Source organism: Elephantulus edwardii, unplaced genomic scaffold (genome assembly GCF_000299155.1).
Source record: "Elephantulus edwardii isolate Elephantulus edwardi_28Jun2011 unplaced genomic scaffold, EleEdw1.0 scaffold00261, whole genome shotgun sequence".
Taxonomy (NCBI): domain Eukaryota; kingdom Metazoa; phylum Chordata; class Mammalia; order Macroscelidea; family Macroscelididae; genus Elephantulus; species Elephantulus edwardii.
Window position 1 is genome coordinate 1,858,536 of NW_006400011.1, and position 22,133 is coordinate 1,880,668.

The 22,133-nt window shown below is 35.5% G+C and overlaps 1 protein-coding gene across 2 annotated transcripts in view; it reads right to left on the reverse strand.

Moving 5' to 3' along the window:
* Nucleotides 1–225: 225 nt before the first annotated feature.
* The window catches only part of DSC1 (desmocollin 1), a 27,940-nt gene continuing 6,032 nt past the window's right edge, over nucleotides 226–22,133 (reverse strand). The window contains exons 4-16 of one of the 2 annotated variants that reach the window (XM_006899549.1): nucleotides 21,775–21,894; nucleotides 20,496–20,651; nucleotides 14,363–14,507; nucleotides 12,802–12,968; nucleotides 12,253–12,387; nucleotides 11,316–11,501; nucleotides 9,140–9,399; nucleotides 8,831–8,973; nucleotides 4,487–4,699; nucleotides 3,507–3,749; nucleotides 1,945–2,069; nucleotides 1,235–1,474; nucleotides 226–423 (exon numbers count right to left, since the gene is read on the reverse strand). In XM_006899549.1, coding sequence (XP_006899611.1) covers nucleotides 226–423; nucleotides 1,235–1,474; nucleotides 1,945–2,069; nucleotides 3,507–3,749; nucleotides 4,487–4,699; nucleotides 8,831–8,973; nucleotides 9,140–9,399; nucleotides 11,316–11,501; nucleotides 12,253–12,387; nucleotides 12,802–12,968; nucleotides 14,363–14,507; nucleotides 20,496–20,651; nucleotides 21,775–21,894 — 2,331 coding nt within the window. Of the gene's footprint in view, nucleotides 424–523; nucleotides 560–1,234; nucleotides 1,475–1,944; nucleotides 2,070–3,506; nucleotides 3,750–4,486; nucleotides 4,700–8,830; nucleotides 8,974–9,139; nucleotides 9,400–11,315; nucleotides 11,502–12,252; nucleotides 12,388–12,801; nucleotides 12,969–14,362; nucleotides 14,508–20,495; nucleotides 20,652–21,774; nucleotides 21,895–22,133 lie in introns of those variants that run through there. The other variant, XM_006899550.1, reaches the window with a different exon arrangement.

A 22,133-nucleotide genomic window follows, 5' to 3' on the forward strand; every position in this document is an offset into this window, starting at 1 on the left:
AAAGTAAAAGAAAATTAACACAAGAAACTTCTATTTCTGGAAAACACTTAAGTTGTATTAGACAAAGAACCTTTAAGGGAGCCTCCTCTGTATACGAGCTTTACCTGACTCCAAGTTTGCCTCTGAGCTTAACGTTAAGCTTAACGTTAACAGATGCTGCCATCATTTTGATTCCATTAACTCCCCCATTTCCACTTACAGACGTCACTCTCCTAAAAAATGCATTTACTGCTTTACACATGTCTTTGCTAGTGTCCTGAATTTGGGTTCCAGATGATCGAGAAACTCAAGGCCCTCTTCTTCCTGTCGGTCGCTACAGCAGCCTACAGAGCCAGCCAGGGACCCCTTCCCTTCGTAGTTATATGAACGAATGTAGTCTTCCGAATGCTTGTGTTCCTCCGCTTGGCCACAGAGATACACCTTCTGTATCAAAAATAGAGCACATTTTATTATTGCTTTTTAAAAAAAAACACACCTAAACGGATTAGCATAAAAAGAATGTCTTTGATTTACCTTTTACTGTTTAATTTTTACCCAGAGTGTGTCCTCTAATGGATTCCTACATATAAAAAATGCACATGATTGGTCTGTATTACATTCATTCGTAATATATAGCAAATAAATATACGCTCCTAGTGAACAGATTCATGAACGTTAAAGCAGTATATAGATCACATAACTAACTCAGGATATCCCTTTTGGACATAAGCCTTTTTGCATAAGTGAAGTTTACTTCGGAAGCATTTTCAGTATTTGAGAAAACAATATCTATATCTAGCCTATGCCAATCCATATTGATTAATCTAATCATAAATCAAAATGATAGAACTAAAACTCAAAATTTATCTTAAGTCTAGTTGGTTGATTTTGATAGTCAAACTTTATAATCACACAGAGGACTCAAGAAGTATAATAATAAATGGGAAAACCCAAACAAAATTTCACTCTGCATGATTTTCTTGGTTATTTGGGGGGCGGGGGAGGGAAATGTTCTTAAAAAAATCTTCTTTTATAACGTCTGAACTTGCTGCTTTTGGATAATTTGTAAACTTGATTTTAAAAATTGAACTTTATGGAACCATTTGTCATTGAGTTTGGATGTGGCATCCACATCTTTGATATTTTGACAGAAAGAAGGTGATGAATTCTTCACTCAAGTAGTAAAACTGGGAAACCCTGATTTTTAAATAATATTCGGCTTTACTAGACAGACAATGAAAAAGTTGGAACTTACTTCACCAAGACGAGGTTGGGTGAAGCTGTGCCAGTCTGAATACGCGTATCTGCCAGTGTCCGTTACACCCTGTCCTGCTCCCTTGTTGGACTCCAAGGTCTGGTGTCCACCTCCTTTGTTAGACTCCAGAGTGTAGCCTCCCTTAACCATTTCAAAACTTTGCTGCGTCTTGATTCCTTGACCACTAAGGCTCGTGTTACAAATGTTGGAAGTTTGAGTAGGGAGTCGAATATTTGCCTCCTGAAAAAGAGTCAGTGGTTTTAAAACAATGAATCAACTTGGAAGACTATGCTTTCATTTTCCACATCAGATGCAAATTATTTAGCTAGTAAGTCTCCTAGTTTCCCATACACGTAGATAACAAGAGTGTCCTCCTCACAGGATGAGGAAGTTTAAGTAGCACCGAGAAAGCAGTTGGCGGTCTGCTTGGTAGGGGAAATGCTCAATGACCATTCTAAATTCTCATCACTATCAAGATGGACCCAACTCAGAACTGACCCTCCACTGAGACTCCAAGGCTGCGAATCACCCAAGAAAAGATTGTGCTTTCCCCACAGAGCTGCTGGTAGATTTATTCACCAGAGAGATTAAGCCGGCAGCTCCCTGTGTACAACACCATTAGAGCTAGGAGGATGATGGTGATGATGCTAAAACCAAACAATCATCATTAAATCACCATACAGTCTAAAGGAAAGTAAAATTTCATTTACCATCACTTCTTCTCCAGGTCCTTCGGTATTTGATACAATTAAATTCTGTTGGGCCACATCTTCTGGGAAACATTTTTTCACTGTCTTCTTCGCAGTAGTAACACAGAAACATGTAAACAGAATACCTAAAAATAGAAAAAAATTTTTTTCTTGCTAGTATAGATGAAATAATTTTAATTATATGGTTTTATAAAGCTTCTTCATATATCTTTAAAAAGAATTTTAGTACATTGAGATAAATTTTAGTAGTAAACTTGAAAATAGAAATCAAACAAATGTATTAATACATAATTTCTATAAGATTGTCATTAGATAATATAAGAAAAAATAGTATGAAATAAAAAGGTGAAGTGAGTACAGTTTCTTAATAAGTTCCCATTACAGGTCAAGAATGAATACATACATGTTTCTGTTATTTCTTTCACATTGAAATAATAATTGTATCTGTCAGAAATTTAAGCTGTCAAATAACCCAATCCCTCCTACTTTCAATACCATATTGTAAGTCTCTACTTCTCAATAAAAAGTTGGAATTCCTGATGCTAAAAATGCAAAACACATTCTAACAAACTGAGAACTACAAAATCAAGAACATTAGTCATAAATGCACTGAAGAAAAGGGATTCTATAAACCACCATCTGATTTCAAAAGTGTGCATCTCTAAATACAGTGCTGTGGGGAGCATCCAGTTCATACTTGACTCTTAAATCATTGAATCGGGAAACAGTAAAGACCAGAATCTACAGACTTCCTCAGGAGAAGGATGAGGTCGTGTGCTCCTCTTAAGATTCAGAGGCTCCAAAACTTGGCGAAGGGTGGTCATGAGTCAGAGTCAACTCCACAGCACTAACTTTTGGTTTTAAAGTCTATAAAAATGGTTGTAAATTCAAATGAGTTCTGTGTAATCAAATAAACTGTTAAAACTTTAGCCATGTTTTTCGTTCCTTTTGCATCTATGAACACAAACTGCAGTCCACAGTTGTATTTACATTTGTGTGCATTGATTTTTCAGTAGTTCACCATCCAACCATTTGCCACTCACTGGAGTATTTTTAAGGTGTATGCAAAATCACTTTTTTCTGAGAGTGCTCATTAATAATGTTGACCCTACACATTTAAGCAAATTTTGAAATTCTTAGTTTTTATTGTTTCTTTTCTGTGAATCCCTACAGACACATGGCAGCTGGAAGTAGACTTTATGAGGTAAAATAAAGTCGACTTTATGTGGTTGTTAATCTTAGCTATCTTGTCCACCTTTTTCATCTTGTATACAGAAAAAAAAATGCACTCAAAGAAGAGGAATATATTTTTCTAACATCTTACAGCTAACTATTTGAATAATGGAAGCTACGACTACTTCTGCCATTTACATTTAACTGACTCTTCCTGCTGTTTTTCTTCTTCTGTAATTCCCAAATCCAAGTTATATCATAGGTAGAAGATATATTTTTATGACAAATATTTATCAAAGGCTGTAAATGCTGTTGAGACAAATAACTGTTCTATCTATCTAAAGGACTAGCTAAATCTTCAGCTACATATTACAGCTAACTATACTTACACAACAGCAATGCCGATCCCAACACCATGGCAAGAATAGCCCATTTCCCGAGGATGACATTGGACATCTCCGCGTCTCTTACATCTATCACATTCATCCTACAATCAGACGGGGTCGTGCAGTCACATACTCTCACCGACAGCACTTGCTTTGCAGCTAAGCCATGTCTGTCTTTTATTTGGATTGGCACAGAATAATAGTTGTAATCAAGAGGGGTCCGTTCACGAAGAATGGCAGTTTTACCTAAGGAGAAACAAGACAGAAAGAATGTATATTGATATGACCTTTCAATAGTAATATTCTTTCTACTTTGTATTTTAAGAGTGAAAAATAAAACCAATAATTTGTTCCTTAGGTGCCATCAAGTTCACTCTGGCTCCTAGCAATGCTTTGGACAACAGATTGAACCTTGCCCTTTCTTGCGCCCTCACAATCCCTGCCGATTTTTCAGTCACTATGTCAATCCATCTTATTGATGCTCACAATTGCTTCATTGAGCCTTTACTTTCATATCATCATATATTCTCCCAAGAATACCCTTTCCCAACAACACGCCCAAAATCCGTGAGGCAAAGTTTTACCACCCTTGCTTCTAAGGATCACCTTGGTTGCACTTCCTGCAAAACAGACTTAAAATACTTTGGCTCATTTTTTCTGTCTTAAAAATGGAATTGATTTCTTAGGGGGGAAAAATGTTGCTATCTCTTTATTCCCTTTGCTGTTCTTTTTCACTATGTTATTATATATATTGTCAAAATAGATTGACATATTGTCTTGAAAGATAACTGGAAAAACAAAGATCTCAATTTAAGAGAAATAGGATCATTGCTATAAAAATATTATTTTTGTTTATCTTAAGATTTAGGAAGATTGGAATGATTTCTTCCAATGAATATTTATTTTGATAAACCAAGATGAAAGGCAAAACCATTCATCATCTTGCCTTCCTACCAGCTATAGCACTGAGCATAAGTACGTACCATCCTTTGCTTCAATAGTCCATAATCTGCTGGCAGAGTTGTCCAAAGTGAACTGAAAGGGTGCACCATTGTCAGGCCCATCTAGATCCACAGGTTCCAGAACAGCAAACTCTTTGTCATGGCGACAAATTGTCAACTCTTTTTTGATCTCTGGTGGGTGATCATTTTCATCTTCTAAAAGAACTACTAATGTTCCAGTGCAAGACCTACCACCTAGAAGAACAAAATGGCTATTAATTCGATTAAAATTCTGACTTCATCAATTCCTAAAATGCATAACGGACACATAAATTCTGGGACTTGGGTTATCTCTCTCTCTCTCTCTCTCTCTCTCTCTCTCACACACACACACACATATTCTGTAACATTGCTACAAGAACAAAATAAAGACATCTCATTCTTCCTTAAAGTCTAGGGACCAGGTCAGAAAACTTGTTTTACACTAAAAAAGTAAGAAATTTTAAGTAATGTCACAGAAGAATATTTACAAATAATACTAAAAAAACCACATACCAAATCAATACTAAAAAACTCAAGCATAAGTGGACACAAGCACAATAATTGTGATTGTGATTAATTTGAAGAATTTGATAGACCTGAATTTTAAACAGGAAGTGCAAATCTTCTCTAGATGGAGAGGGTAGAAGACTATGCTTTCTAAAGTGACAGAAAGGAAACCACCCTAACTGTATAACAGGAACAACAGGCATAAAGAAATTTATGAGATAATGAGAGAGCTAGAAGAATGCCTAGATAATTATGCAGAGATATTTATGACCCTCAAAACTAAATATCTATGCAAAAAATTAGTTACTACTTGGGAATTTTGCTGTTGGGTACACATAAATTGATAGATTCAGTTTCACATAAGCACGTTTCATGTCATTTTATAGTCTTCCATTAAAGTACTTAATGTCTTTATCTTTATTTCTCCTTGAGTACACTGGCTACCCACAACCTTAGGACACAAATTCATAAAGATCAAACTCTGATTTTTATTTCCTTTTATTGTGATCATTGTAATTATATGGTCTTGCAGTGCCAAAAAGACAGAAAGAATATGTTATGTTTTTGTTCTCTATGTTTTCCTTCTCTTTGAATAGTTTTTCTTTCATCAAGCCTGCATGTCTGTGAAATTCCCCTCCCATTTAAAATTTATTCTGGGCAGCAACAAAGTAACCCTCACTTGTGTTGATATCCACACCTTATTTTATGGAGTAGAAAAGTTTTCACATCATTACAACCTCTTATCAACTTATAATATCCTTTAATACAACAAGCTAAGTAATGATATTAATATGATAATAATTCAACAGATGTCATGAGGGAATTTGGCCTTGTCTCATGAATCCTAGTTTTCATGGTTATTTTTCCGAGTACTAGAAATTTAATAGGCAATCAATATTTATGGAACAAGTGAACATATATCTGTTTGTCAATACAATTTTGTTACTAAGCTCATTCATATTTACTTGAACTGTTAAAAGAGCTACAAATTACCTAGACTTGGACAGTAGTGACAAAATGAACGGCATTTCTCAGGTAATATTTTCTCCATTTTTTATGTTCACACATACACACACACTTATATTTAAAGAACTATAATTAAAAGTACGTGAGAGGTATCAAGAGGGAAAGGAAATCATATACACATGAATAAGTATTGATATTTACATGTAGTCTTTCTTCTGGAAAAAATGTTGGACTTTTAATTATCAATAGGAACATTTCTTTAAAATGGATAGATTGTCTCAGTGATTATCAGTGCTATCAAGTGAACTATAAATCATATTGACCCTATCAACAATCGGTCTGGACCTTGCCCTGTCTTGCACCACCACCCTAACAAGCTCTGATTAAGTTTTGCAATACACTAATTCTCATCCTAAAGGCTACAGGGATGGATCAGAGCTGAGTGGAGAAGAAAAACCTTAGTAAGATAGATAAGTGTTTGAGTTAGTTTGCCTTTCTTGCATAAATTGTAAGTCCTAACACCTCCATTAATTTTATCCTTTGTCTCTCTTCTCAGAGAAGCAACTTTTTCTAGATGTAGCTCTGGTTTAAAAAGCTATAGAAAAACAGTTGGTTTGCAATGTGTGAGAAAACATTTTTATCAGATTATCAAGCAGTGAATAAATATGAAGTTTTCATTGCTTACTATCATTTGTGATAATTTAATGAGATTTCTTATGTATTTTTTCACCCATTTCTTCTAAAGAAAGTCAAAGATGTAGAAAAATGCTATACCATTGGTTTATCAGCATATGCATTTATTTTGAACAGTGGATTAGTGGAAACTTTTTGATTGGGCAGGTAATCAATAGGACAGGCTAATCCACTTAAATGAATCCATCTTTATAATTCATGAGAATTTTCTCCAAATGTCTGATAATGCAATGAAAGAATATAGCTACTTTTATATTCTTTTAATAATATATATTTTGGGTCATTTTTATTATGTATTTAACACACTAGTATAATAGTGTGTATATATAAATATACCAACAAACATATTTAAATTTGGTTTGCAGAGAGGTCTGTAATGCTCAAAAGGGTTTTGGAACAAAGGGGTAAGAGGATGGAGAGGGGCGAAACTACAGGGTTGCCCAATTTGATGGGTAGAGGGAGGCAGGGACCTAAAAAAGAGTAATGGTGGGCAAGGTCCAACGGTGATTAATTTTATAAAACATAATACATGGAAATGATTGTATGAAACAATAGGAATAAAGAATAGTGTTTCTAAGCACAATGTATATGAACTTATAAGCAAACTACTATAAAATGTTTTAAAAGATGAATAAAACGTAGCCAAAAAAGCTATGCTAAAAACAAGTGTGATTATTACTTAATATGAAACATTCGTAATAATTTCTTTACACCTAAGTTTCTGAATTTACTTGTACAAGAATTGCAAAGTATAGCAATAGCTTGATCATTTCTTTAGAGACCAGGATAAATATTCTGTTGCATTTGACATCTTAAAAAATTTATTATTTTTTTCTTTTATTGTTACATGTTTTCTTCTTCCTGTCTCCTATCCCCTCCCCCAGCCCACCCAGCAAAGCACACCTTGTTCCAGCTTGTTGTCATACAAATAGTGTCTATTCATATATTCCTTTCAGACAGCTTTCCCCCTCATCTGACCTACTGCAGTGATCATTATCTATGCACCCTTTTCCCATTCTCTGCTCGTCTCACTCCTATATGTCCAATTTTAAAACAGTGGTGTTACGTAGTGTTTGCTTTGTGACTGAGATATTCACTCAACATAATGTCCTCTAGGCTTCCCTGTGTTATGTAATGCTTTATTAGTTCATTGTTTTTCAGTGCTGCATAATATTCCATTGTGTGAATGTGCTATGGCTTTTCTATCCATTTGTTTGTTGTTGGGCATGTGAGTTGCTTCCATCTCTTTGCCATTGTGAACAACACTGAAATAAACAGAACATGAGTGTGAATACAAAAAAGGAAGAAAGGAAGGAAGGAAGGAAGGATAAAAATAAACCTACTTTGAACCCAATGACCTGGCATGGACTAACCCCTTTAAGCAAATTCAAACCATAATTAAAATCTGTACTCCTTTAAAAATGAAAGATCTTTAAGTGTGTCTCTGATTCCATAGCGTAGATGAAGTTGGAGGGTTTTCGATACTTCAATTTCGGCTTTGACAGAGTTTGTGCTCACTGCGGCACTGGAGCCTAAATTAAGTGCTCTTCAAAAAATTGGGCAATCATACTTCAAACATAGCTGGAATTTAGTTGTGATCAAGAAATGAGAAGGTTTGGTAAAAACATATGTTGTGTGGAAGGTGAGAGAAGAGACATCACTCTAGACATCTTAGAAAGAGGGGGATTGGTGGTAGAAACAGAGGAGAGGATGGCAACTCAATGCAGAGACCCAGCCAGGGAGGGTTTACCCCACAATCCAATTCTACTTAATATCTCATAATAAAATTCCATCAACATACTGCATAAGACCATTATTGTGAAAAATAGAATTATAACTAGTAAAACATGTACACGAACTCAAGGGGGGAGGGAAGATGAGAGAGGTGAGGATAAGTAGGGTGTGTAACCACAATTTAATGGGTGGAGGGAGGGAAACAAATGGGAAGGATCTGGGAGGAAAAGGGTAGTGATGGGCAAGGTCCAATGATGATTGATTTTATAAAATATAATGTATGAGTATGATTGTATGAAACACAATGTGAATGAAGAACAGTGTGAAACACAATGTATATAAACTTTGTAAGCAAACACATTAAGAAATGTAAAATAAATGCATGTGAATGATAAAACAATCACATGTTGTCTTTATACTTTATTTCTAACACAGGGCACTCACTTGCATCCCTCGCGATCACGGAAATATTGTATTGGTCATTTTTTACGAACTTGGATTCTCTGTCGAGTACTTTCAGCGTTTTCAAGTCGCCGGTTAGTTCATTAATTTCAAACCAGTTATCTTCATCTCCGACCTTCGTATACCTTGATGTTTAGGAAACAAATAGATGGTAAAGCTGAGATCTAGCCAAGGGATATAATATTTTTTTTAAAAAATTGTCATTTTGAAAAATATGTAGCCCTTTGCAAATGTGAAATAAATTTGCACGCCAATGGAAAAAAATCAGGGACTTTTGGGGACGTACGTTACCTTAAGCCTTCACTGCTGCGTGTGTCTGGGTCCACTGCTTTGTAGCCAAAGAGCTCGGTGCCCGCTGCGAGGTTATCTTTACTCTGAATAACCTTGACCGGCGGCTGGCATTCCGGGCCCTCGTCACTGTCTTTGATTTTAACAGTGACAGTTGTAGTGCACATAGTAGGAGCTTGGGAGTTTGATGCTTTAGAGAATTGTGCTTCATTAAGCACACCGATTTGCAAAGTAACTTGGCGGCTGTGTTCATAGTTCAATGGCTGTTAAAACAATATATCTTCATTAGAATTGGTGGTGGTGTTGTTGGGTACCGTCTAGTCTGAACCAACCCAATGCTGACCCTCCGGCAGGTTTTCAGAGATAATAAATCAATCTATAGTCAACAATAGCATATAGAGGAGACATTAGATTATAATCAAAACTTTTAGCCTAAGGGGAAATTATTTTTGTGTATAAAATGCTACCCAATGTTGAGACTAATGTAGTTGACAAATAAGGAGGTTTCTGTCACAACAACCACATGAAAGGATAAGCTGTCAATTTTAATATTTCATCATTTTTTCTTCTCATTCTTATTTTTATAAGCTTAAATATTCATCAACTAAAAACCTCAACCTATTGTCACTGAGTTCAAACCAACTCATAGTTGACCCTCCAGTGAGTTTTCAGAAGCTGCAAATCACAAGGAGGAGACTGCCTATCTTTCTCCCAGCAAAGCAGCTCATGGATTCAAGGTACCTATCTTTGGATTGTCAGTTCACTTCTTTACCCCATAGGCCATCTTGCCCTAAATATTAATGCTGATGTTGTGTACTGCAGAGTCAGAACCACTCACAGGAGGCCGGAAATCGTAAAGAGATGGCCCAACCTTCTCCCTGAGGAGCAGCCAGCTGGTGGATTCAAACCACCTGTCTTTAGATTGGCAGTGCAACACTCTACCCACTAGGCTACTAGAGCTCCCTAAATATTCATAGAATTATAAATATTTATAGAACTTTCAAGCAAGCATTATGAATTCAAATAGGATACTTATTGTTCTTCATAATATTATTAATTAAGTTGTGAAATACCAGATTTAGTTAAAATAGCAAAAGTTCCTCCAAGCTAAACATGTAAATAATTAGATCACTGGAAACTGAGAGTTAGTCATAAAAAAACAGGTCTCGGGTATCTTGAGTCAACAGATATAATGACAATTATTTAGAAACACCTATAAAACTTCTCAAAATATTTGGGTCTGCTTAAGTGCCTAATGAAGACACTCAGCCCTAAATGGAATATTTAGAAAGAAACTCTAAGCAACTTTTAGAATAGGCCAGGCTAAATCTATCACAATAACAAAAAAGAGAAGCAAAAATGGAAAAGCTCAGTCGATAAATGGCAGTACAATAATTAAAGAATGTCTAAAAATCATCCCAGGAAGATGTCCTTTTTGCCTAAAGCTTCTAAAATAGTCATCTTGAAAAAAGAAATTATGGGAAGACATGAAATAACTTAAGAAATATAGGGTTCAAAAAAGAAATCTGTGCTGTTAAGCAATCCAGGGGCCAAGAATTGTGATTAAATAAATACAATACTAATTTTTCAAAGTCCTTAAGTGTTGACTTCCTGACACTTAGATCAGTGGATGGGATAGCTGTTGAATATTAAATATGTGGTTTGTCTTATAAAAGCCATTCTATCCACTATGAGTAGCTCCAGCTCCTGGCAAGACTTCAGGACAGAGCAGGACTGGCCCTGGTGATTTCAAAGGCAGCAAGTCGTTGTGGATGCAGACAGCTACATCCTTCTACAGAGGAGCAGCTGTTAGGCCTAAACTGTGGACCTTTGTGATTAACTGTAAGTGTTTGATCGTTGTGCCACCAAGACTCTAAAAAACATTAAATTTGGAGAGGGGTACCATTACGTAAAATTGTGTTTAAAAAAGTGATTCCTCCATTTCCCTATATTGTGTGTTCCTCATATACTTTTATGGAATAGTGGAGTTTATACCTGCTCTGTCTTTAACTTGAGAGCAGATATGAGAGTAAAATAACAGGAAAAAACTCATGTAAACCTATATCAAACATTTCAGCTCTGCTTTGTTTTGTATTACTGTGGCCATGCACAAGCATACTGACATCCAACCTTAACTCATACAAAAAACCCAAATTACTACATTATTTCATTTGTTTACCTTGACAACACACAAGACTGCTTCATTTGTATTTGGATCGGTGGAAATTTTGAAGTTTCCATTTTCATTTCCCTGTATAATCATGTACACAGCCTTCGAGTGGGGTGTGTTGGGCAAATCGTTGTCACGTACCGACATTCGTAAAATCTCAACATCAATTCTGTTTTCTTCTACCTCTGCATAATACTGAAAAAATAGCCTCCAGTTATTATAAATGTATAGTTCTAACAATGTGACTTTGTAAAAATTTGTATTTAAATAAAAAGTATATGGAAATGTGCATAAACTTTTTTGAAAAGAATTTACATGCATAATGGATGATTTACTTGTGGTTTTTGAGACAATTTTCCCAACCCTCAGATTAATCTCTACTTTAAAGCAAAATACTTGCCCTGAAATACTTACTCTCTTATCTCTTGTTAGATATAGCAAATATTTAGTAAATATCATACTAATATATAGATAAATATTTATAGATTTTTATAGATATTGTAATATAGTATACATTGAGTTTTTACAATCCTGGGTAATTAATTCATTACAGCAGTGTCTTAAAATTCCATTTTGATTAACTAGCAATCAATATAAGGGCAACATTTAAAAATACATATTAAATAACAATTCTTATCCTAAAGAGTGTGATTACAGCAAAATATTAAAAAAAAAACCAATAAAAGTAGTAAATGATAATCTGCTGGAGGTATAAGATGAATTTGTAGAAGGAAGATAGGAATTGGAACTCCAAAAATTTACATTTCAATCTCAGTTTTCTCTCTCACGTGGTCAATTGCTTTTACAGAAATAATTTTTTTCCTATATTATTTGTAAGCTGCACAAATTCACACCAAAATTTATGACTTCATTGAACTACCAAGTCCTAGATCTAAAAAGAAAAAAATGAAATTAATCTAACTAACAAACAGGAAAATATACTCACAGAAGTTTCTGTGAATACTGGTGAATTGTCATTTTCATCCAAAAGTGAAATAGTGATAGTTCCTGTGTTAAATAAGCCAAAAGGTTGGCCCCCCATGTCTCGTACTTCCATTATTATCTTGTATGTATCACAGACCTGGGAAAAAAGGTAAACACTTCAGTTTCCTAAAACTTGAAGTTCTCATTAACACTGTGAAGCCTCTTATTACTTTGCAAGTGTCTTTCAAATGTATCTTGAAAAAACACATAAATACAAATACAGAACAAGAGAATAGACAGTGCAATAGAAAGGCAATATATCTATTAACACATTTCAAAACTTAAAGCAAGTTTAGCCTTTACACGTTAGATCAGGACAAGAATCACCACTGTACCCTCCCACACATGTCCACAGGCACAAAAGAATTCTCTAGAGTAATAAAAACCAAAGGTGTGCAGAAATATGTGTAAAGAAGAGGTCACAATGACCACATGGTCACCTATTCAGAGAATTAATTATTAGATTAAATATCATTTAGGGGCTGAGGAAACAAGCTCATAAATGCATTACTTCTCTGTCCAGGAGAGATGTAAGTGCTGTGATGACACCTGTATCTGGATGTATAGAGAAATGCCTTGGATGTTCTGGGATTTGTTGTAAGATTTTATATCTCAGACGAGTATGTAAGGTGCCAGGTTCATCATCATCTATGGCGGTAACTTGTCCCACTGATGTTCCTGTTTAGAGAAATTTAATCTTGAAAAAAACTTTAATCTAGTGGGATTTTATTAAAAAGGTAAAAAATAAAATATTTGCCAAAGACTGTAAGAAAGTCTGTTTTACAGATAAATTGAGGAATAGGTAAATATTCTCTAAAATGTGATCTGAGCCCTTTCTTCATTTCATTCCATGCTGCAAACTTGAAATTCGATCTATTTGTTACTTTATTTGTACTTTACAAATGTGTGATGAGTTTGTTCTTGTTTTTTCTTCCTATGCCAAAGTTTATTTTTTGATAAGTTCATCTGTGCACACCTTATTTCCTTTATAGCTCAACTCGATAATATGAATTAGAGGAATAGTACGGAGTTGCATATAAGAACCAAAATGTTATACTTTTCTTTTCAATAAATGTGTTGCCAATATATGCAAGTAACAGAGCGATATGATAATTTTACAAATGTTATTATGTACCAATCTGCTTACACCTTACACAATCTTTCTATCCCATATATCAGGGTTCTGAAAATGTTATTTTAAGAAAACATTTGTGGGGAAAGCAACATTATACATACAGATGTACATGGCAGCAGAGTGGAAGAAGTCATTAGACGTTTCCTGTTATTTTCTTTTAATTGTTGTTATGAATCTTGTCACAACCGAGGCTGAACCTATCCAGCCAATTTAAAACTTCTTTTCAGTTTGTTTTGAAGATATACCAAGCAAAACCATTTATATGTTGCTATAAATCAGATAAACGATAATATATCATTCTGGATCCTGAAAATATATCTTTATTAAGATTAAAACTATTTCCTGCTCTATGAATTCTGTTACACATATGCATATGGCAAAAATAAAGTGAGTTGTGAGACTATTTATCTATTGAACTTTCCAGATTCATTGCCAAGCACTTGAGTGTGTGGTTTTAAGTCTGTGTCAGCAAAGTCAGCGTGTAAAGGTTTGCCCTGGAAAGGGTGTGAACATATAAGACCAAGAAGTGTTAAATGTTGTTATTAGCTGCTGTCAGGTTGATTTCAATTCACAATTACTTCATGTACACAGAACAGAACTGCCTGCTACCGAGTTTCTGTCTTTTGGCCTTTCAAAAGTGTAGATAACACCAGACCTTAATTCTGAGGTACTTCTGGGTGAGTGTGCACTATAATACTAGTGCTAGTATTATAAAAGGCATAATGTTAAAGGAGAAAATATATGAAATGTACTTTATAAATAAGCCTAAGTTCAAGAAAATTTTCTTAGGGCAATTTCAGACCCTTAGGTGACAACCTGTAACATTAATTTCTAAAAGAGAAATGAGGAAAAACCCTCTAAAATTAAAAATAACGTTAATACTAGAATCTTAGGTATTATATGACTCAAATGTCAAATAATCTAGAAGTGAACTTACCAGCTCTGCAATTTTCAGGTACACTAAACGTTGTTAACTTGGTTTCAAAGTATGGTGCATTATCATTATCATCTTCAATGACTACAAGGATGGGAAGTATATTCTCAGTAGCATAACCTTCTGCGGTTGTTGCATAGCCATATAGCTGAAAGGCAGGAATAACCCAATGAACAACTTCTTACATGACACATTAGACATGAATCTAACCCCAGCAATTTAGAGGACGTACAACTTTACTTTTTTTTTTAAAAAAAAAAAGCTTCCATAAATGTATATGAAACTAAGAAATTATTCAGTTGAATGATAATAAATTGATACAGACTGTATAGGTCATTTGACTTCCGTCTTCTTTCAAAATTTTTTCCTCATTGTTCACCTACCAAGTATCTTGCATTACTGCTAAATGAAGCTGCTTTCTTCTCAACATGGATTATATATCACTCTCTTTGTCAGAGGGCTTGTAGAGCTTCCCTTGGTAATACTAGTAATGAGTATTTACTAAAAATTGTGTAAATTATTAAGCCACATATTTATCTATTAACAGGTTTACACCTACACAAAGTTATATCATGATATCTCTGGAGTATTGCACTGGCAAAGTCTGCAGTTAGGGACCTCTCCAAATTTTTGAGAAGTTATGACATCAGTTTGAGGACCAAGGTGGGTCTGATTCAGGCCATAGGCTCTTCTCTCTATGCATCTGAGGTGACAGGAAGAGAATTGATGCCTTTGAGCTGTGGTGTTGGAGAAGAGCACTGAACATCCCCGTGGATGGCCAAAAGAACAAACAAATATGTCTTGGAGAAGATGCAGCCAGAGTGCTCTTTGGAGGCAAGAATGAGGAAGCTTCACCTAACCTACTTCGGGAAGGTTGCTAGGAAGGGTTATTCCTTAGAGAGGGACATGATGCTTGGAAGGGTAGAAACTTAATGAAGGAGAGGAAGCCCTTCGACCAGGTGGATTGACATGGTGACGGCCACAATAAGCTCTAATGTGTCAGGAAGTGTGAAGATGGCACAGGATAGAACAGGGTTCAGATCTGTAATACATGGGGTTGCTATGACTTGTACTCATCTCGACAGCACCTAATGAAATCTCTGATAGTGATTGAACTGTGGATTCTTTTCTCTATTCCATAAGGTGTTTTCCCCCCTCCTTTTCTCTATGATAAAAATTCATTTTTTGCAAATAAAAAAAGAACAAAATATTTATATTCTAAATTTTATATTAAATTATTCCTTTTTCAAAATTATGTGTCTTGGCTCCAAATGCCAGAACTTAAAGACTTTTGATTTTTTAAAAAAATCCATCAAATAATTTTTTTTTGCACTCTTCTGAGGCATTCTAAATGTATTCAGTGTTCACTAGTTGAATTAAATGCTTTTTCTATAATTGGAGGACAAACTGCATATGCCAAAAGTGATTTCCTTAATAATTAATTTATTCATCACAACTTATGATTCCTTATTTCTCTGATGTTAGTGTCCCTTACAACTGAATGTTCTTTAGAAGCAAAAGTAATGAGACTTTAGCTCAAATACATTAGGTGTATAATCAAGAAAGACAAATACCTGGAAAAGGAATTCATTTTTGGTAAAAGATGGGATAAATACTGTATACTACATTGAAACAGATGAGGGAGAGAATTGTTTAAAAGGGATATATGATTAGGTATTATTGTCTGTCATGACAGGAGTCCAGAATGAAGGCTGTATAGTGGAGTGGACCTGGGGGGAGGGATTGTATAACAATGAAAGAATTTTTCTTTTACTTTTCAAAGAGAAGCGAGAACTGAGGGGAAGAGGAGGGCAGGGAGAAAAGTGCAACAATGAATTAATGGATATCCAAAGTTTCTGTAAATTTTATTAAAATTAATTATAATAATAATAAAGATTAGCAAAAATGGAGACAATTCTCCTTGAGATTCATTGATACAATAGACACAACAATATGTTAAAGACCATGGAGACGGTGTGAGTTTGGGCAGCATTTTATTCTATTCTGTGTAAAGTTATCATCAATCAGAACTAATTTGACAGACAGCAACTAAGAATAATAACAATCATCTCATAAAGTGAACCAAACTCACAATTTCAGATTTCTAAGTACTTCTTTTCCCTCGTTATTTCTGTTGCTTCAAGATGTTCTATATCTCTGGTATCCATCTGTTCCTTTCGATTCTGTCATTCAGTTCCCTCATTAGTCTCCAGGTATATCCTGAATGATATTCTGCTGGTCTTCCCACTACTGGCCTAGTTAACATTCCTTTCTCCTGCCCACATGTTACTAAGGATTCAGGCCTGATACTTCCTAAACAAAATCTTCAGTTGTTCCTTATCACCACCTATTAAAGCGACTGCAAAGTCCTCACCATTATGTTAGAAAGCAGGGTTTTGTATTTTTCTTCTGGTTAACTTGATGGGAAAGGAAATTCCTTTGATTAAATGTACCAGAATAGCCATCCTTGTTCCCTCTGTCCTTCAACTACTTTTTTTTCTGAAACAAAGTAGGTTTTTCAACAATAAAACTGGTCATTTGGTTTCCACCAATCGCATTCCTCTTCTGCCTTGATAGATGCTGAACTCAGAAGGAATATATGAATGCATTCATCATCACCACATCTTCTTGTTGTTAAGTACCATAGAGTCAAATACAACTCAAAGCAACCTTAAGAACACCAGGTCTGAACCTTGCCCTATCCTTCGCCATCCTCATCAACTCTGACATGCTTGAGCTCATTGCTGCAGTCACTGTGTCAGTCCATCTAGTTGAAGACCTGCCTCACTCTCACCATTCCACTTTTCCAAGTAGAAGGTCCCTCTCCAAGGAATAGCCTCTCCTAGCAACATGCTCAAAACACGGGAGATGAAGCTTTGCCATCATTGCCTCCAAGAAGTATTCCGTCCGCACTTTCTTTCTAGATGCTGCTTATACCATTACACTTACACAAGTCTGGTGTCTTGGTAGTTAGGGGTTGGGCTGCCATCCAAAGGCAGATGATTCAAATTCATCAGCTGTTCTGTGGGAGAAAGGTGGACAATCTCCTCCTCCATGATTAAGTAACTCGGAAAACCCACTGGAGGGTTTACTAGGAGTCAGATCTGACTGAACTGTAGACCACAATACTCTTCCTTTTTTACTCCTTCATAAAGATGAAATGAACCTTTCTTTAAATTGCTGTCATTTTGAAATTTTGGACAAAAGGAATCTCATGTGAGTGTTTCTGCGATTTGAAAATTCCCTTTGATGTTCTTCTATGAGTCGGAATGGACTTGATAGCCAGCTGTGGCTTTGGATTTGGGGATGTTTGTTTGTTCACATAGCTTGATGAACCTCATGTCTCAGCCCTTTCTCACTGTGCTTTGTTGAAATCGCTTACTATCTCTTCGTTCTCTTTCTCTTTTGTCTCTTACTGTCTCTTTGTTTTAACGTTCGTGTCTATAGCATTCTCCTCTATTTCCTACCCTACACTCTTCTCCAACCTCTGATTCATAATTCTATGCAGCACTTATCAAGGCATAATAAGTGTTATAAATTACATATATTTCATATATATTTTAAGGTTGTTCTTCCTACCCAAGTAGGGGAATTTTTATCATTTCTTGTGAATATCTGCTAAACTTCTATAGAAGAAAAACTGATACCTTCTAAGTGTGGTTTTGGAGAGGAGTATTGGATATTTCCCAAAAAGAACAAACAGATATGTCCTGGAGAAAGTGTAGCAACAGTGCTCCTTAGAGGCGAGGATGGCAAGGCTTCTTCTGGCATACTGTGGACATGTTGTTGGGAGAAGATATTTCTTGGACAAGGACATCATCCTTGGAAAAGTAAGGGTTTGGTGAGGGAAAGTAAGACCTTCAAGCAGGTGAATTGACACAGTGACTGCAGCAAATAGGTTCAAGTGTGTCAGAGATGATGAGGTTGGTGCAGAATAAGACAGGGTTCAGACCTGTTAATAGAATCTGTTCATAGGATCACCTAAACCGAACGTGACTCAATGACACCTAACAACATCAACAACAATAACACTTCCATAATTATTGTTCCATAATCCTGTATCTCATACAATTGTTAAAGAAATAAACCACTTCACACGTTCCACGTTACAATGATTTATATCCTTGGTGAACTAGCTAATGAGTTAACAAAAGTAGAAGTCCTTCATTTATCTTAATATCTTACAATGACTATCACAGAATGAGTACTCATTCACATTTATTGAATCAAGTGCATAAACCAAGATGAAATTCATTGCCACCACGTTAATATGGACTCACAGTGACCCTTGATGACAGCGTAGGACTATCCCATAGAGTTCCCAAGGTTGTATATCTTTGTGGAGTCAGACTACCACATCTTTCTCTCACTTAAGGGTCTCAATTGCCTACCTTTTGTATGTATGATGTGTCAAACGTTTCAGTGTCATTTAGAGTGCTTTGATGGCACAATTAGGTTAGGACCCAGTCTCTTTGGTACTGTTCATAAAATCCTTAACATTCTGATCTTCATTTAGCTCTCTAACCTTGTAGGGGTTTTTTGGCATCAAACTTCACCCAATCATTGTCACTGTTTGTTTTCATTGTTGATTTTATAATCGTTGCATCTTTATATTACTGCTCTGGTTGTCTAAGGGTAAGAAGCTGCTCTGCAATCCCAAAGGAATGTGGCTCAAGTCTGCCAGCTGTTCCATGTGAGAAAGATGAGCAATCTTCTTCTGTGGGATTAACTATTTCTGAAAACCTGCTGGAGAGTCAACTATGAGTTGGTTTCAACGCAACAGTATACAGCAACATGCCTAAAGAACTTACTCACACCTATAAAATCCCACCATTTTTCAGATGTTTGCTAAGGTGCTACACTCTACACTACTCTAATAATTATAGAACATGCTTCCTCTTCATATATGCATCTTTAAAAAAAGAATTTCTTTCTTTTTTTAAATAATTTTAGATAATAAGTGTTTAATAATTTTATTGACCATCATTCTAAGCACCTACTATAAAGTTTTCAAGTAGTTCAGATTAGAAAGCTGAACACTGGGGAGATATATGAAATTTGAAACTGAGAAATGGAAGGCTTTACTTTTCAAAGAAGACTAAGGTGTGCTTGATTCAAGTCACAGTCTTTCCAATCTCCTGCTCTGTGTCTGAGAGCTGGAAAATGAATAAGAGTGATAGGAGAAGAATCAATGTCTTTGAGTGGTAATGTTAGAGAAGAGAACTGAGTATATCCCATGGACTTCCAAAATAACAAACACATATCTTGGAGACAGTGAAGCCAGAGGGCTCCTTAGAGGAAAAGATGGTAAAACTTCATCTCAAATACTTTGGGCTTGTTGCTAAGAGAGGCTATAATTTGGAAAAAGACATCGTGCTTGGAAAAATGAAGGGTCAGCAAAAGAGAGGAAGATCCTTAAAGAGATAGATTGACACAGCGGCAATGGGTTCATGCATGTCAGAGATGATGAGGATGCCACAGGATAGGCCAAGATTCAGGCTCATTGTTCACAGGGTCATGATGAGTCTTGACTCACAGCATTTAATGACAATAACAACTATTCTGGATTACCAAAGCAGTAGCATGCCCAAGGACCTTATTGCTACTTAGCCCTAGAGAAGGAAAGAAAAGCCTGCAGCCTGTGATAACACATTTGTTGTCCAAGGGCTTAACACAGTGGATCTCCATTCTGCTAGTGACTTAGAATTACCTTGGAAAATTAAAAAATACATATATTGTCTTCGATTTATCCTAGAACAATTAAAGCACAATACTGAGCATGGTCCCAGGTATCAGCATTTTTCTGAAGTTCTCATGTGACTTATAGGGCATATAAGACTTGAAAATAGACATCTATATTACGGTAGATACATTGAGACTCAATAAAATTATCTGTAATTTCACCAGGATTCTATGTCTCATAATTAGTTATTTAACATTTTGTAATTCTTTAAGTCTCTTTGAAATTGTCTTTATTAAGTTCCTTCTTTTTTCCACTTGTAATATCCACTGTCATACTCCAGTAATGAAACACAAACCGAATTGAAATTCAGGTGGTAATATTATCCCATTATGCAAAACAAGCATCCTTAAAAAAATGAAACAAGATTTTAAGTAAATAATTCAATGATCTTACCGCAAACTGTTGATACTCCTCACGATCTATGCTTCGTGTACAATACATGTCCCCCGTGTCTCTATCTATGTAGAACAAATTGAAGGGCTCTTTGTCTACTCCAGGTCCACTTATGGAGTAAAAGATGGTGTAATTCTGTGCTGAGTCTGACTGGATCTACAACAACAATAAGTGTCAATTCAATATTATGACACATATGTCATGATAAATATTTTAATACTTAAATTTTTTTCTGTTTATTTCTTTTTAATACTTAAATTTTTAAAAAGCCATTTTATTTCTTCTAAATTTACCTACACTTTCTTCTCTGCTTATTTGCACATCATCTCATTGCATTCTGCAATGGGCAAAGTCACAAACTATTTTATTTGGTCACAAATTGGTGTGTTGTTGTGTTGTGTTTTTTTAATTGTCTGTATAATATGTCTTGGAGATAGTGCAGTCAGAGTGTGCCCCTTGGAGACAAAGATGATAAAGCTTTGTCTCACATACTTCAAGTAAATTACTAGGAGAAGCTATTCCTTGGAGAGGGACAACATGCTTGGAAACGTGAAGGGTCAGCAAAGGAAAGGAAAACCCTTAACCAGGTGGATTGATACGGTGTCTGCTGCAAAGGGCTCTAGTGTGTTAGGAAGTATGAGGATGGCGCAGAATAGAACAGAGTTCAGATCAGTCACTATGGGTCCTACCCAACTCCATGGCATCTAAAAACAAACAGCTCTATAATTGTGGAATTAAATTAACATTTAAAATGTTTACTTATTCTTTCAGTGATTTTGAACCACTTGGCATAGAAAACTGCAGGATGTCAAGGAACTTTAGGGCTAACAACATTGCCTTCTCACAATGAATTCTTCAAGTATGTGTGAATTTCTCGCTGGCTCATGCTTATAATCTAGCTTGTGGCTGTGATGCCACTTGGCTTGATAAATACAGATAATAATCCTATTTGGAGAGAACAAATACTAATTTAGGCAAGAATTGGCCTATGCAAAATATTTACATTTTCCCTGTAAACACTGGTACTAAAATTGAAAAGAACAGAAGAATTTGGTGGCAAAACCAAGGGTATGACAAGAGACAAAGTAGAAAACCCATTTCTAAAATGAGTTATGGAAGAAAGTGATAAAATACAGTGCCTCACTTCTTTGTGATTCTAGATTAATGAATAAGAATGTTTTTATGGGTCAAGTTCCGAGGAGATATGTTGAACAATTCAAATGAATCATTTTACCAACAAAGCATTCTATCACATAAAAAGAAAATAGATTGTATTTACCTGTTGGATGTGTTGTGGGAAAGGGCCTAGTGAGTTTTCCATTAGGGAACATGGTATAGGAGCCCATCGTCTCTTGCTGCGCGTAAGGCTTGTGTCTTTAATGTTTCTCCTTTTATGGATCTGTAATGAACGCAGAACAACAACCACAAAACCACAGCATTGCTTATCACCTGAAAACTGGTTTTCACTTGTTGATATGTAAAGAACAAATACAATTGTACGTTATGTCATAGATAATTCCCAAATTACTTCTATCTTTTAGAAAACACACACAGTACATACGTGACCTAAGATTACATTCTATTCCTAGTTCTCTGTATTTTCCAATTTAACCAGATGCTCAATCCTAACTTGATTGG